General features: G+C 47.1%; 1 protein-coding gene across 1 annotated transcript in view; it reads right to left on the bottom strand.

Moving 5' to 3' along the window:
- DNAH9 (dynein axonemal heavy chain 9) overlaps positions 1-17,213 on the bottom strand; it is a 214,927-nt gene that overhangs the window by 174,084 nt on the left and 23,630 nt on the right. The window contains exons 15-24 of the mRNA XM_009280185.1: positions 15,619-15,754; positions 14,271-14,467; positions 13,751-14,175; positions 11,886-12,108; positions 9,379-9,545; positions 8,141-9,011; positions 6,065-6,195; positions 4,812-4,938; positions 1,729-1,881; positions 590-715 (exon numbers count right to left, since the gene is read on the bottom strand). Of these exons, the coding sequence (XP_009278460.1) occupies positions 590-715; positions 1,729-1,881; positions 4,812-4,938; positions 6,065-6,195; positions 8,141-9,011; positions 9,379-9,545; positions 11,886-12,108; positions 13,751-14,175; positions 14,271-14,467; positions 15,619-15,754 (2,556 nt within the window). The remainder of the gene's footprint in view (positions 1-589; positions 716-1,728; positions 1,882-4,811; positions 4,939-6,064; positions 6,196-8,140; positions 9,012-9,378; positions 9,546-11,885; positions 12,109-13,750; positions 14,176-14,270; positions 14,468-15,618; positions 15,755-17,213) is intronic.

The following is a 17,213-nucleotide window of genomic DNA, read 5'->3' on the forward strand; positions in this document are numbered from 1 at the left end:
CCATGACATGAAATTAAGTATTTTTTCACATAGTAGTCACAGCAGACAGGACAACAGGGATCTGCCCCGTGACATTCATTTAAAACATCATATCAGTGGTAGACCCATTTAGCAGCTACTTATTAGTCAATCAGCACCTTTCACATGCCTGACACAGCAGAGGAGGAAGAGCTGGAGACCACGAGTCTGTCAGAGGTGCATCTGAGGGGCTCTTTTCTCTCATTAGGGCTCACCACTTTGTTTTCCTGCTGCACCTCTCACTCCTCTGGATGTATAGACTTCCCATGACCCACAGGGTGCAGCTGGCACTGCCCAAGCCCCCGAGCTCTGTAACCCAGCCAAGAGCGTATCCTCCCTGGACCCCTAATCAGAGCATGGAGCTCAGCCTGGAAACTCCATCAGGAGATTGCCAGGATAAAGGACAACTCATCCTTCCTCCCTCCTGGAAAGCACAGTGGAGGCCAGAAACGTCCCCATCCATAGCTAGAGGCCATTACTGAAAGAAGGGAAGGGCAGGACTGAAGGGGAAGCCAAGCACTGCCTTTCCCATGTGCCAGCCTGAGTGGAGATGAGGAGCAGTGGCAGATACCTGGGCAGGGTAGTCAAAGATCCACTGTTCCCTTGGCTTCTCCTCATAAGCCATGACGGCTTCCGTCATCTCATCTCTCACAGTAGCCCTCATGCTGTCTAGCACATGATTCAGCCAGACCTCAACCTGGAGAAGAGATTAGATCACAGTAACACATTTGCTCTTCTTAAGCGCCTTTGGTAATTAGTGAAGACAGGGAATGGGACAAGCATCTCAACTCTCCAGTTAAACAAGCCTCACAGCCTCCTTCAGACTGGGTGGATTTAGCCAATTCTGGTACTGCAGGATTAGCATCTATTTCCAAACACCAAGAACACAAGGCAGATTTTTCTTGAACTCCAGCTGTGGGAGAAACCAAAATGAACTCCACCAATGAGTAATTTAGTTCGGTGCGTTCCACCTCCAGGACATGACAGAATCACTCATGGGACTTGGGCACAATCTGCCAGCAGCAGGAGAAAGCTGCTGCTGAACTTGGGAACACAATTCATGCTGAATTTAGTATTTCACAGGCAAAGCCCTCACTGAGAAGATAGTTTAAATACAGCAAGCTCCATCACTGGGGAGCTTAGTAGCTGGTACTTTGTACTTTAGCTTCCTATAATAGTCTATGGAGAAAGGTGCAACTACAGGGACAGATAAGATGAGCAGTAGTTTGATTCTTGAATTTCGTACTTTAACTCATCCTTTGAAAGAAGGAAGATTTGGAAAACAGGAAAAAAAGCCTTCTCTTTCAAAAGATACCCATGCAGAGGTACTATGGAATAGCTTAGTCTATTTTCAATCTGCATCCCCTCCCTTACCGAAGATATTTGTAACGAGCTGTAACTCTAGCCTTCAAAATGGCTTAGAAAAATTCAAATAAAAAAAAAAAAAAAACTAGTTAGAAAAAGGCCACAGCCCTTTCTCTCATTGTGGACTGTGACACCTATGCCCCAGCTTAGTAAGGACCTATCCAGAGTGGGACCAAGAGCTGTGGTGTAAGGAGGAATTAAATTACACACCACCTCTTCCAGCCTTTCTCACACACAAAGGAAGAGTAGTGAAGCTCTGCGATGTCTTGGCAACAGATGCCCACACAAGGGGCAGGAGAGCAGACTCCACTGGATAGTTTTGATAGACAAGGTCTTCCCTCTCACCTGCCCACTGCAGTCACAGGGTTCACTGAAGCTGACGTATTCCTCCTCTCTACTGTACATTCCCAGGCCAACTTTGGTTGCCTTTTGCTCAGAGTCCAGCTGGAATTTCATCCTGGCCAAGTTGTCAAAGAGTTTGGAAAGATGACGTTGCACCTGCAAAAGGAATTGTGTAAATAAAGCGACTGAGACAGGACATGCAGAATGGAGATCACCATACATGTCACAGGCACAGTCATGTTCACAAAGCATGATCTTGGACATCTTGGTAGCACCACATCTTCTCATACGTGGCCAGGATACTGCCAACGTAAGCCTATTGCTGTCTCTCTCAATACTTCCACCTATTTCTACATCATTTAGGAAACAGACTTGCCTTAATAAGTCATATTTCCCCATTGGGAAATCTCCCATACAGGGCAAAAGCACAGAAAACATTCAAACATTGCATGACCTCCTAGCCCCAATTTCCCTACACGTAGTGATGAGAGGTCTCTAGCCATTGCTCCACCTCATCCTATTCTCAGCATACTGTGGAGTTTTCTTCACTACGAACCTTTCTGGTTTTTCATTACTAGAAATCAATTTTGTGCCAATGAGAAGTCCTGAATTCTCCTACATGGAGAAGAAAGACCTTTATTTCTGTCCAAGACCCATGATAAACAGCTCAACAACCCAGACCTTCTACAAAACCCCCATCTTGACTAAAAGCACTCTTCCAGAAGGAAAAGAATAATTCAGTCCTGTCCTGTTCACACCCAGCTGAGTTTGAAAAGCCAACAGGGAGATGCTAGCATCGCTGCTGCAGGCTCTCAACATCGGCATCTGCCTGCTGGGAGCCGAGCAGGTCACCAAGGCTTCTTCTAGATCACTACATAACGCACAACTAAATCACTGCGTGTCACACACCACTGCCAACAAAGGCGGGCTTCTCCCAGGACTGATGTTCCCACAGCAAAGGTCAGCTCACAAAGCTGTCCCAGACAGGAGCTGCCTCTCTCAATGACAGCCAGAGACAGGGAGATGGACAGACTCCCATGGGTGGGATAAGAAATGAGAACAGCCCGTGACACCTGGTGCTCTAATGCTTTCAGAGAAAGATGGGTGGACTTGTCCGTTTAATTCTTATTCACTGACTCACAAAGGATTACAACACTCCTTCTCACAAGCTGTCCTGCAGGTGGACATAGCTCAGTAGTCTTCTTACACACGTTCAAGCAAGGCCAAATCCTGGAAGGTACTAAGTACCTCTGAGAAGCAATGGGCACTCAGCTTCCCCCCAGATAAGCATAGCTCCTTTCAAATCTTAAGTAAACCATAGAACCTTTACTTACATCTAGAAGTTTCTGCTCACAAATCCCCACTGTCAGTTCCCAGACGCTGGCCAGTCTGCAGGGCTGGACGTACTCCAGCCCTTGGTGCAATCCTGCCACCGGAGCCCTGAATACACCTGAATCTGCACAAGTTCAATACCCAGTTCAAGAGGATAATATCATTGTGCATTTAATCCTCCTTTAGGAATTATCAGACTTTGAAACTACAGTGGAAAGGCTGAGAGTGTATCCATGTATGTTCCTACTTGACTTTTACTTTGATTTTACTGCAAATTGTTTTGAATAACAGAAAACAGCAGGAATTTCTTCTTACTCCATGGAGCATTTCAACACAGTATCTTTTCTTTGCTTCCTGTGTTTTTTTTCTCTCCATTTTAAGTATCAATCAACTATGTATTTATGATACTCTGTGGGCTGAAATCACCCAGCAGCAGAAACAGATATAAGTAGTGTTAAAGGTTAGTGGCAAAAACCAGCATTTCCAAATACGTCTGCAAACCTGCTCCGTTCATGTGCTCACATGAAAGCTGAAAATGATGAAAAGCTTAGAGAAGGTGAGATTACTCACTACTGAAAGATGGAATAAGGAATTCACTCCTTATCCAACAATCTCCATTTGCTGTGAACATTTTGATTGGTTTTACATACCAACCTCAGGATAAATGATGCATCCCAAACGAGGCCAGCCAGAGCACAGCATTGCCAGGCAAAGTGGCCGAGGCTTCCTGACAGCAACTCCCGTAGCACTAATAATCAACCCTAACGCTGCTGTGCTCTGTATGGAAAAACATCTGCAGGACTGAATCCTCTGAACTCTGCCCACTGGGGGATAGGAGGTGTCTGTGCTCCCCTGGGGAATGGGGGGAAGAGCACAGTGAAGCCATTTCCTGAAACAGGAAGGTTACTACAGCTTCCTCCACAGGATGATCCAGCAGTCCACCAAAGCCAACAGGAGGAATGGTATATTTGGAGTGATTTCCCCCCACCTGGCATTCAGGCACCATCCCCAGAAACCCAGCCTGGAGAGGAGAAGCCTCCTCAGATGGCGCAGAACCTCAGTGCAGGTCAGATACCCAGCCTGGCCCCTGAGCTGCACAGGGATGGATGGCAACCCAAGATATCTACTTGCTTGCCTTGGCCATAGCCACTATCTGACCACCAGTTGTCTTACCTCTTTCAGGTTGTGTTCTTCTCTCCCCCTATAATCAGGACATCCCCAAAGCCTTTGCATGGGGGAAGGAAGAAGTGGCTGACTAGCAAATGCCTCTTCTGCCTAAAAAAAGGGAACTCTCCAAGCCATCAGTTGTCAACACTTCCACATTTGAATGCCCAGTCTGTGGCTCTTTCAACAGCAGATGCTGTTTGGTGGCATCCCGGGTTGGGGATCCAAGGTCAGCAACAAATTTTGGCTGAGATCCTCAGGAAAGATGGTTTCCTCCAACCTCACTGTATCCCAGCAGAAACAAAATCACTGTTTTTATGGCATCAAAAACATAGCTCTACTCTGTGCAACGCTTTCAGAACCATCTGCGGGCATCAGCAGGGTTAGATCAGACAACGTACAGTGCACATGTTGCCTTTCAAAGATGACAGATGAAGACCAGATGTGAAAGAATTATTATTAATCCAAGTGAGGGTGGGAGAAAAAGCACTCAGGAAAGGATAAGCTACAGGAGAGTCCCAAGACAGCATCTTCCACCATGACATTACTGACAGCTGCAAAATGCAAAGGTGAAGCAGTACAAGGCTTACCAGCTGTGGGTTGGTGCCATTGGAAAGAATATCCAATAAATCTGCAGAAGAAATGAAGTAAAATCTGGGAAAGGCCAACCTCTTCATGTCCAAATATTCAGCCAAAGCCTTCTCACACAGAGACAACCTGGGGAGACAAAGCAGATAAACAGAGCCCAGGACAGGTGGGTAAATATCCTTTCATGTTTCATGCTACAGTTATGGTTATCAAGCAGATTCTCCTCTACCATGGGGAAATGCCAGACGTGAGCTGAGCCTGCAGGCTGGTCCTCTACAGCATTTTCCAAACAGATCAACATAGCACATAGTAACTCATAGATCTCTCTCTATTCCCAAGTGTCAAACAGCCTAAGAATCAGAGAAGCCTCATAAAAAAGCAGAAACACAGGTGGAAGAAGAGGCTAGAAAGGGTTTGCAGTCTGAGCTACTGTTTTAGACAAGCTCATAACTGCCACAGGTGATTTCACGCTGGGATGATAATTTCCATAACTGCTTTTATTCTAATGAGCTGCATTTTAAAGTCTGATTCAGACCTACTCAGCTTTTTGTGTTTGTGAAGCCTGAAAGGAAGCTTGTTTGCTCCGATCTAAAATGATTCTTTCAGTGTTTACATGCTAAACTGCTGCTGAGCTTACAAAGTTCATAAATAACATGCAGCTAGTCCTCTGTGAGGAACATTGGCCTTATCTGATTAAAAATAAAATAAATCTTTATTTTAAATGAATAGTTATTACTGACACAACAGCTATCATATTAACTTTTAAGTGTGTTCCAGGCAGACGAGCTCATATGTTAAGTGAGAAGTGTATCCATCTCAGGACACTAAGGTCTTTCTCAGAGAGTCTAGTTATACCATGTGTCAAGGGTATACGTGCAGAGATAATTTCGTAAATTAAAGAACGTGGGCTCAGCTCTGCTGCAGATATCCCTGCTTGGACTGCTAAAAAGATATTTAAGACATTGTATTTGGGGTGGTAGTGAGACCATGTGTTAGTATGCTGAATGCCTAGCTTTGTATGTGTGTAAATCAATATTCAGGATGAGAATTTGCACGTACAGAAAGCCAGACTCCACTTTGGGGGCTTCAGGGTGATGGATCACAAATAAAAAGACTCAAGATCAGAAACACTGCGACTTGTGAATGCAAGGAATGCACAGTCTAAGAAGAAAGCCTTGGAGCACAGGTCAAACAAACTTATTAGACTTGATCCCAGTCTCTGCCAAAATCCTGGGATTTTTGAAGTTCTACCTACCTACTCTGAACGTCCTCCAGTTGTTGGGACAGACCTGGTTTATTGGTGGCCTCAACTACATTTGGGGTTTTCTGAGCTTCATAGGTCAGTTCTTTAAAATCCACATCAATTCCTTCAAAGCGTTTGGAGTCCTAAAAAGCAATACAAGGAACACATTTACAGTAAAACACTAATTTTGTGCTAAAAGATCCTATCCTCTGGGTGCTGTCTTTGGGTTGAGGGCAAAGACTCTCTGCAGAGAGCCTTCTGTCTAGTGCAGAAGGACCTCTCCACCATTTCAGAAGGGTTCTTCCAGCCATGTGCCCGAAACAAGTCTCCAGTCGGGCACTCGCAGCCTTCTCACTGTATCCCAAAGGGGTCGTGGATAAAGTGATCCATGCAGAAGCCAATGCCTAGAACCAACCATTTTCATGGGATTGAATTCCCCTTTGAGTGTCTCCTCATAACTCTTCCTCTCCCATGTCCAGGTGAAATACCAAGTTTTCCTGGCCGCAGCAGCAGGAGATGCCCCCATACGGGGGAAAGGCTACCGACTCCACGTGAGTTCACTCTTCCCCTCTTGCTACAATGTAGGAGTGCCAGTGCCCATCCCTGAAATGGGTATGATGACACTTGCAGAGGAGAGCCCTTCCTTGCCTTGAGTAAGGCCATGGAAAGCCCATGTTGGCAGCAGAGGAGCATGCTGACAACTCTGCTCTGCACCTAACAGGGACCCTGAATTTCTGGAGTTAACAGTGAAGAATAAATAAAGCTATGTTCAAAACGTCTCTGCTCCTCCCTTCTTCCCACACCAGGCCTCCCGAGTCAGCCAGGACACTGCATGAAAGTGCTCCAAGCTTTCCTGCTAACAATTCCATGTTAACCTGTGTTCAGCCCTGGTAGCAAGGCTCTGGCTGGTGGGTTGAGCCCTCCCTGCATGCAAGCCATATAGCCAGCTTCAGATGTGCATCCCATGCCCTGCCAGCACATCCTCCCCCAGCCCTGGGTGTATCCCGAGGAGGTTCAGCCTCTAGAGGCTTTGAGCTTCATCTTTTCTTCTAGGGAAGGGAAGAGGCTGCTGATCCGTGCCACCTGCCAGACGGGTATTGAGATGCAGACAGCTGCCCAGTAGGATGCAGATTTAAATCATGATGAGATTTCATACATGCCATTAGATAGCTGTTGGATATTAACAGCTTGCTGGCACATGGTACAACCTTCAGGGCACTGGTTATTAGCCCCTGTATATATTGCCCAGTAAGCGAGATGTGCCCAGCGCTCTCCACAGCAGGGGGAGGAACAGTCCAAGTAGACCAGAGTGAAGGGATGGAGACAGGGTGGTGTATCGTCCGGGTGTCACTGGGCTGTGCACACCCCGTCTTGGGTGTCAGTCCCCTGGCAGTGCTGTCAGTGATGCTGCACGTGGATGGGGACGGCAGTGACACAAGTCAATTGCAGTTCACTCGTGAGTGAAAGGCAGGTTCCTCAGCATGGCTGCGAGTGGTCCAGCAGGGCCAGGAACCAGCTTGGAAGATTTTCTTAATAAACAAGGGAATCTGGAATAAGACTGGAAGCTGGACTCAAAGACATTCACGAGGAGGTCGCCAATGACAACTCTGTTCCATTTTCCAAAGCAGGAGTAGGAAAACAGCTGCTCTCCCCCCCTGCACCACCGCTGAAGGCAGGGAAGGGGATGCTGCCAAAGCTGCCTGGTCCAGCTCTGGTTGGATGATTTGCAATGTCTGAGTAATTATCCCAGTCCTCTTGCCTCCAAGGAAAGAGGGAACATGCCTGCAGCACTGAAGGAAGCTAGCAGCCTCGCACTCAGTCTCCAGGAACTCTATATTTGCTATGCCGCAGTGGAGGGGAGAAAATCAGCTTCTCAGCAAGGCTTAAGCACAACCTACAGTACAAAAAACATCCTGGGGCAGCACTAGGGAAACTACTATAGCTCTAAGGGAGCCTCTGAAAAAGCAAGGCAGCAGGAGAAAAGCCCTGCTTTGGGGAACTTGGCATTATAGATAACCCTATTTCATATCATGGAGGCTCTTCTTCAACACTTTCCAAACAGGAAAAATAGGATTTGGGGTTTCATACCTCAGGAAGCTGTGCCCGTATATCTTCTGAGCCTATGAATATGCTCTCCAAGTGAGACCATGTACGCTGCACTTCGAACCAGAGAGAAATGACGGAGTCCGCAGTGGACAGCTTCCTCTGCCATGCAGACACTTCCTCCAAGAAGAAAGCAATATATTTGGATGTCATTAAATTCTGCAGCTGCACCTGGTTGTCTTCTAAAGTTTCAATGAGTTCCTCATCTGACTTCAGCAATGGGATGTTCGTCCGGGGGTGAGGCTCATACTGAAACTCCATGGTGCTCCAAGTCATTTTTAGCTCCTTCAGGACTTTCTCCATACTCATTTCTCGCACTGCTTTGTCCACAATGCCACGAACTTCATCCTCAAAGTTATGCAGGTTCAGCTTCAGGAGGTCAGCCAGCGTGGTGCCTGAGTCCATCACAAACCTCACACCTGTCATCTGCATCAGTTGACTCCAGTGTCTTTCTCTAATGGCGGGATTTTGAAGTTCTGCCACAGCTTTCAGGGCTGTCATCATGTTCTTCACCTTGCTGTCCAGCCCAGTGAAAGCATCCCATGCCCTCATTTCCTTATCCAAATTCCGAATCTCTCTTGCAAACTTTTTACACTCTAGATCCATGTTTTCCACATTGATATCCACCCATTTGGTGGTCTGCCAGTCACCAAGGCTAGTGTTCACAAGGGAGATCATATCCCAGAGCTCTTTGAGAAGACACAGCTCCTTTCTGCACTGCTTCAGTTGTTTATAATCTGGCACCATGACTTCAAACAGACCAGCTGATTCATAAATTGAGGTCATGGCTGACTCCATTTGTTTAATCTCGGTGTGCTTTGCATCCAGCAGTTGATAAGGTTTTTCGGTGTCAAACCTAGAAAGAAATGTTTATTCTTCATAAGTGATATTGTAACAACTTCTAAAGAAAACATAAAACAAACAGTGTCTCTAAGAGACAAAGCAGAGATGAAACGTCTATCGTACACATTGATGGTACAGCCACATGGCACTACTGATGCCACCTTAAAGCAACATTGTGCACTCAGCATCCACATTCACTCTCTTGCTAACACTGGACAGTGTTCCCAGGGACAAAATAACCCCAGGCATAACAGATACAACACTGTGAGAAGGCAGGAAATGTATGCAAGGGCTCAAGCATATGTCCTCAGGACACTTGGACATGATCCCATAACACTTTTTTCCCTTGGGGCTTTTCTGATGCTATAATTTGCCCATACCTGAATGGTGCTTCTTTCCGAAATTGCTCTCTGAATCTGTGCTGCTCAACATCAAACGCCGCACAGCTCTTGCGCAGAACTGTCATTTCGTTCGCCTGCAGAGGAGCCACATGCTGTTTCACAGCTATCGCCAGCTTCTTTATATTGTTCCATTTTTCTGGCAGCTCCTGCAAGCAAAATTTAAATGCTGGTAGGCAGTATTTGATATTCGATATAAGATGCATCTGATCTGTTTATGGATAATCACAGAACAGGAAAAGCAACAGATTCCATGTCTAAAACTGTAAGGAAGTTTTGTTGTGATGCAAAGGTTAAACACACAATTTGGAATAAAACTCACTGGTTATTCACAGTTTTGAAGACTAGTGAAGACTGAGACCTTATAACTGGCTGCTCTGATTGTATAAACATGTTCAATAACTTCAGAATAAGGGTCCCAGACTAGCTCCTGGGCTCCCAGGATGGTTCAGTGCTTGAGAGAGAACAGTGGTCCTAACACCAAGCCCAGCGGGACCCCAAGCCTGCTGGGAGAGGCTGAAGGTAGGAGGATGGGCTGCGGATGCAAGCTCATCAGATCGTCTGGCTTCCCAGAGCTGATAAAGAATCAGAGCCTGGGAAATTTCCTGCCAGCTCTTAGAACAGAAGAAGAGGTTATACCAGAAGGACTTCTAGAAAGCTCTCTGGGGCAAATCCCTCCAGCCTGTGTATATAATATTAGTACTAAATAAGACTGGCTTCTTTCTCAGGTCTGCATCCAAGCTGCAAATGCACAGCACTGCTGACAATCCACCCTCTGTACCTGGGATTTTCTTCAGAAAGGGATTTTATTTCTTCTCACCAGGCCTCTCGAGCCATATCCTCAGCCCAGGCACTGACACCAGCCAAAGGCTCTGCTGTCCTCAAGTCCCGGTGCTTTGCTCTCAGAGAGCCTGCTTCCCCATGTACTGTGCAAACCTACAGGAAAGTCTTTGGGTTTCTTTTCACCCCAGTTCACATAGTTGAGGAGATTAATGGAGATGCACCAACACTATGGAAAGAAGGGAAATAACCTGGAGGCAGCTTTGAGGCAGCAGAAATAGCCAGAGCAGGGCCAGTCCCTCCTGAGGGGTCTCTTTCTGGCACTTTATATTCCAGTCTCAATAGAAATCACTATCCATGACCTCAGCAGGGCACACATGGAGCTTCTTCTTTGTCCTTCTCATACAAACTACCAGCTCCAGCCCACCCATCTCCATGGCCATGGAGGGAGCGGTACCTAGAGGAACTTATTTCTGGTTTTCCCACCGTATACAGGAGTGAATGAATCACTCAGCTACGTGCTGCTGTCACTTGCCAGAAAGAACAAAACTGTTTTGTTATCTCCCGCATCTGAACGGCTGCCCCGCATCCCTCATTTCTTCTATCAGAAAAATAGATCAGTTGTTTGAATGTATTGCACAAACAGGCACCAAACAAGCAGCTCTCGGGCAGAGGAATTAGCAGAGCCAGGTTCCCCGCAGCACCATGTTTTATGCTGGACTGAAGCTGTTGCAGCAGTCAGAGCATCCATGTAATGCAGCTCTCCTGGTTTTCAGGGAGTCTGTAGGAACCTGGGCATCTTTAGGACTCTCAACTATTCCAGAATTGGTGACCCGACCACCCACAGATCACAGTTGCACAAGCAGAAAACCAGGAGATTGTTAAACCCCACTGAGCTCCCATCCAAGCCTGCAGCAGAGAACTGGAGCCTTTGCTGCACAGGTGCATAAGGCAGGAACATCTCCCCAAAAGGTCCTGCTTTAAACCTTGTGTCCTACACAGACCCCTCTGCCCACAGCACCCCATGACTATAGGGTATCCATCAGCATGTAGCCACATGCTTCTCCACTGTAACATCTTGGCTGTTGCCAGTGCTTGTCTCCTGTTCCCCAAGGTTGGCTGGGCACCTCAGTCTTTTCTAACCTCCATCTCATGGTCCCCTTTTCAGAAACGAAAGGAATTCCCAAAAGAAAACTGATTCATCAGAGCCAGAAGCGGAAAGATGCCAAAATACTTTCATAACCTGCTCCCAGTGATGTCCTCTGGGTCAAGCAGATTTGGTGTTACAGACCCAGTGGAGGACTGAAGTACTATGAGAAGGCAACTCCTCTGCCAACATTATCCTTCCCATCTCCACAGTTGCCAAGAACTGGCTTATTTAAAAATAATTATAATTCAACCTAATTAACAGATGTATTTGAAAATGCATTAATTTTTTTCAAGAGTAATCGCTGGGAGTTGTAGCAGGCAATTCTATGTTTTTCATACATAACAAAAGGCTTAATCTCTGCTTTAAAAGAAAAATCTCAATATAACTCCAAAATTTAGAGCTATTAAGGCACATCCCACAATAGCAAAATACTATCCACTGAGGCCCTCTAATGACAGGGAGTGGGGTCTTAAATATTCCTGCAATGCTCTTAAGCTCACACTCTCTTTGACATCTGCTACGTGGCAAATTGATGTGTCCACCATAAGTTTTCACCCACCTCCAGTTGCTTATAGACTTCCTCCGGGAGCTGTTGTTCATACGTCTTCAGCAGTTCAATGGTTTGCTTCAGGGGCTCAAACATGGCATCGGTGACACTGTGCCTTTCTTTAACGGCCAGGAGATGACCCATAATCTCCACCAAGCCATCATAATCGCCTTTTTCAACCTTTTTGTTCAAACCTTTATCTGCAGTTTTTATGAACTCATCAAGGTCAGCCAAGCTATGTAACACAAAGCAGGAAAGCACAAAATGAGAGCAGGTCCTGTTGAAATAATCATCAGCCTTACGCCAGGCAGCTGGACTGGCATGGAGAGGGGAAAGCCCTGGCTAACCCTGTCCATTGCATGGCAACATGCTGAGGGCATCAGAACCACAATTCATGCTCAAAGGGATCCATAGATGTGGTACAGCTTCCCGCAAGGAACAGATAAATAGGTTGGGACCTCTCAGGCTGGAGAAAAGATATCTGAGAAGGGGTATGACTGAGACCTGTGAGCTCAGGAGTGGTCTGGAGAGAGTGAGTTTGAAAGGACAGTTTTCATCTAGTCTTTTCCAATACAAGAATTCAAGATCCCCAAATGAACCTGGCAGGTTGCAAAGCTACAAGAAACAGGGATTCTACCTCACACACTGCCTCATTTCACAGGGTAACTCCCTGGTGCAGGAGGATGCAGATGATAAAAATTCACAGCAATTAAGAAAAACAGTCAAACATTTGTGGGAGAAAAAAGAATCCATCTACGTCTTTAAATACAAAGGCATGACCCCTGTCTCACAAAGTCCTTGAGCTATAAATTGTTAGAGAAAGGAAGAGTTATTTGGGAGAAGTTTCCCTACCTGCTTACCCTGTTCTTAATCTCACCAGCTACTGGGCACTGTCGGCAGAGGCATGATGGGCTCCTGGATCTCTGGTCCTTTCCAGCACAGCCATTCTCCTCTTCTCAAAACACTTACTTTTTAAGTGCCCACTTAAATTCTGTGGATGCTGCTGAGCCAAAATGTATCCTTAAATACTTCACCTAATAAAGACTAAACTGCTGAGTCAGACACTCCTAATAAGAACTCCTAAATGTCTGTTCTAAGCTACACAAAAACCTCTTCGCACAGACATTATCTAACAGAATTGTGGTGCTGAAAAGAACACAGGAGATCATATAATCCACCACACACAGCAGCCTTCACTACTACATAAGTCTGTAAATACTTCTTTGTACGCATCCAAGACCTATGACATCCTTCAGTTGCGATTACTCAAATAAATCACCTGACGCATCGTCCTGCACAGACCTGGTGACTGAGCAGCTATTCAGAGCAGGGAACACGTGTTAATTTAAAACTTACATCCGAAGCTCCTCATTTTTGTAACCTTGAAACTACCTCCCCATGACTGCTCATGCCAGGCAATCTGAATTACTTTTTTACACAGAGTGCACTCAAAAGAGCAATACATTTAGAAATAGAGCAAGTATCTCATGGCATTAATGCAGCTTTACTGATGGCTAATTTCAAATTCAACAAAGTAAGCACAGAGCCCTAGCAGAGATTAGTTTAGTTGAATCAGGATGAACGGACAAACAGGCGTCCTATCTAACACCACACAGCAGGTCCCAGGAGCATCAATGGTACCAAGTCCATATAACTGTTTCCACTCTACACACTCAGCCGTAGCAGTTCCCAGCAGAGACCAGGGGATGGAAGATACAGGGGATGTGATGGAGTTGGCATGCAGTATAGGCCCCTTTCTTTTGCTCCTGTATTAGTCTGTTAGTTACCAGTGTGAAATGATAAAGCCCAGTCAAGACAAGAGAAACCCCCTTTGGTCAGCACAGGGCCTGGGGAGAGGAGGCAGGAACAGCTCTTACCTGTGTGTGACGTGGTCCATGAGATGCTGCTTGAACACCAGGCTCCACCTTTTAATCACGTTCAGCAAGGACGCCTTGAAAGGCCGAGCATCGACTTTCATCCAGCTGTGGAAGATGCTGATGGGTTCGATGCGATTCACCTCCTCGTAGATTTTCTCATAGGAGTCGATTTGCTCTCTGAACTGCTGCAGCGTGGGAGTCATCTCAGGGATCCCGTCCTCCGCATGGGCCTCAATTTCTGCAGCGGTGAGGATGTGCCCGTAGAGGAGGAACTGTCGGCAGAACTCCTTTCTGTCGTCCCCATAGAGGTAGGAGTATTGGTCGAAGGAACTGCGATAATCGCAGCAGGCCGCCATCATGGCTTGCACACGTCCCATCAGGTCATGGCGCATGTCAGCCAGATCAGCCATGTCCTCCATGTCAGCCTAGGAGAGGAGAGGAGAGGAGATCGCAGTGATGTGGGAGCAGCATGGTACCTCCTCACTGCCACACAGCATGAGGGAGCTCCACAGCCACGGACCTGGTAGTGGGGGAAGCCACTGTGCTCGGCCAGCCTGGGCACCAGCGATGAGATCCGGTAGATGTCATTGAGAAGACTTTCCACCATGTCATAGAAGCCATCGTTTGTGCCAGGGTCCAGGGAGGGATGAAATATCAAATCTGGGATCGCCAAATCCAGCTGCACCTCAAACAGGGGGGCGAGACCTGCCTTGGGATCTGGTAGGGAAGAACAGAGATGCCAGGACCTTTTTCAAGGGGAGAAAAGTGATTTTGAGCCACCACTAATATCCCACCACAAGATGCACACATGCCCCACAGGGACACCGGGCAGGTGTGATTGCAGACACCCACTCGCTGGGTCCAGTGACATTATGTCTGCACATAACACAGAGGAGATACTGGCAAACTAGCTGATGTTCTGGTACCCGCAGGAGATACCAGAGAAGGGATGAGACACAAGTGATTTAAGGACCGGAAAAAGTGCTGTGGAGGAAAGCCTTAAAGAGACCAGGCTCTTTAGCTAATCAAAAGTGAGTCTGAGAGCTGAACAATTACAGCGCATAAGTACTTGCAGAGGAGAAAAACAACAGGAACCAAGAGGCTCTTTAATTTAGTGGAGAAAGGCATGAAAAAACCCCAGCAACTGGAAACTGAAGCCAAATGCAAATGTGAAATTACGTGCATGTTTTAACAAGATGGTGAAGAACTGGATTCAATTCTCTAACTCAGTGTGCCTCCATATCCAAGAAGGAAGTGTTCCTAGAGACGTGCTTTAGCTGGACACAAGCTGATCTCAGCAGAGTGAGTGAACCTCTACGGTAGACTTAGGCAAGAGGTCTGATTTAGTGACTCCTGAACCCATCTCATCTCTTCACTGGTCTAATGCTCAGGGACCGAGGTTTTTCTTTCATGCCTTTCATCAGCAGACCTGGCTCTTGAGACTCTCCACAAATGAAAGTTTGTGTCACCTTGATGTTTTGTTCATTGGAGGGCAGGAGATGGCTGGTGCCCAAGCACGGACTTGGGATGACACCTCAACTTTGTCCATTAATCCCTGCAAATCATGCATAGTCCTCTCCATCCCTTCCCCCTGAGCAATGCTTTGCTCCAGTGACTGGGGGATGGAGTCACCCACCCTGTCTGGAGGCTCCCCCAGCACTTGGTGCAGACAGTGCCAGAGGCACAGCAGAAAGCCAGGAAGAAGAGAGCAAATCTTAGACATGAGGGAGCGCACAAAACAGAAGCCTCCCTTTGGTGAGACTGAGGGGAGAGGAACCAGCAGTCACCTGTGTTTGCACAAAACACAAGCCTCCCTTTGGTGAGACTGAAGCAGCCATAGCGACCAGGGGAGAGGAACCAGCAGTCACCTGTGTTTTCCAGGAGGTACTTGAGCGAGCACTCAATGGCAATGAAGAATCCATCCAGGACTATCTCATCCACATAATCCACATAGGCCTTCCAGATGTCAGATGCTGGGTCTGCAAGTAAGAGGCTCTGGTTTTCCTGGTAGAAAAAGAAGATGCCTTCAAATACCGCAGGGCTGAGTCTGCCTTACAAGAGAGCTGCCCACAGCTAAGGACTGATGCCAGTGAGCACATGGGTACCAGTCTCATGGAGAGATAGGAAACCAGACAAATGGATGTTGCTGCTGGTGGCATGGCCACGATTTGCTCCTTCTGTCAAGGGCTGCTTTGTCATCTGAAACAACTCAAAATAACTACAAGGTAAAAATGGAGTGCAGAAGAGGCTTAGCAACTCTGCGACATGTTATTCTTCCTCTTCTCCGAGGCTACAGGGCTCAAGGCTGCTTTGCACACCTGGGGCAGGGAGCACTCAGGGGTCTTGAAGGCTCATTCCAATACATAAAGACCCAGTCCTGGTGGCCCGTATGATGTTACCTTGAGTGGGTGAGGCCTTCAAGGACTGCTTACACCTCTGCCCTACAAATTGTCATCTCAAGACCAGAGAACTTTTAAATTCAAGAAAGGGATTTTAAATAAACCACATAAAAACAGATAAAGGTTGGGATCAGAAGACAAAGGGTTTGCTAATAACCTCCCTCCTCAGCTTATTGCGTTCCTTTCCTCCAGGGAAGCTCCCAGTCAGGAAATTCAGGGTTTTCTGGGTCACAGCAGGGACCCATCCTTCTTGGGTTTCCTCTTCCCATCCCCACAAGGCCAGGCTGTGTACCCACTCCCTGCACCTCCCAGCAGCCTCCCATGCTCCGCTGTGATCCCATCCCCTGCATTGCCATGTCCTCTGAATGCTCCTTCTCCTAAGACTGCCAGGGGCTCTCAACAGAGGCATGGTCTCAAAAAAAATAAGGTCCAGCTTGCAGTGAGCAGAAATCAACACACACACCCCAACTGTCTGTTGCCAGGGGGTCGATGTTGGCAGCATTTCATGTATGGGGGCACAGAAGAGGGTGCCATTCCCAGCACTGACATGGCATCTTGGCACACATGAGATAAAGCGGCATTGCCAGTTGGGCTTGAGCCAACCCAAAGTTGCTGCTCCCCAACTTGACACATCATAGCTGGGTGCTTAAACTCTCAACAGAGCAAGCCAGAGCTCTGGCCCCTTGCGGACTCACCCTGGCCACGTTGAGCTGACACAAGAGAAAGGGGTACTTCATAGCAATGAACTCTGTGGGAACACCCGTCTGAAAGCACCACCTTCTCTTCGCCATTCCCTGTCCTTGTAATTGGTAATGTCCCCTTGTTACTGGTGTTTTACTGAGCCTTTACTCCAGAGGCCTCATCCTGGTGAAAGAAGGGCAATGGGAGCCAGCATCTAGCTGTCCTGCCTTTGCCTGTTGGTGCATGTACCCAAACCCTCACTGTGCTTCTCTCAGCAGCCTCAAGACTCCCCTCCCGCTAGGAAGACTTGAACAACTGGGAGAAACCCAGCAGACCAGCTCTTGGCCCTTCTGCTGCTGCTCCTCCAGGCTTGGCCAGCACAA

The sequence above is a fragment of the Aptenodytes forsteri genome, unplaced genomic scaffold (assembly GCF_000699145.1).
Source record: "Aptenodytes forsteri isolate BGI_AS27 unplaced genomic scaffold, ASM69914v1 Scaffold707, whole genome shotgun sequence".
NCBI classification, from domain to species: Eukaryota; Metazoa; Chordata; class Aves; order Sphenisciformes; family Spheniscidae; genus Aptenodytes; species Aptenodytes forsteri.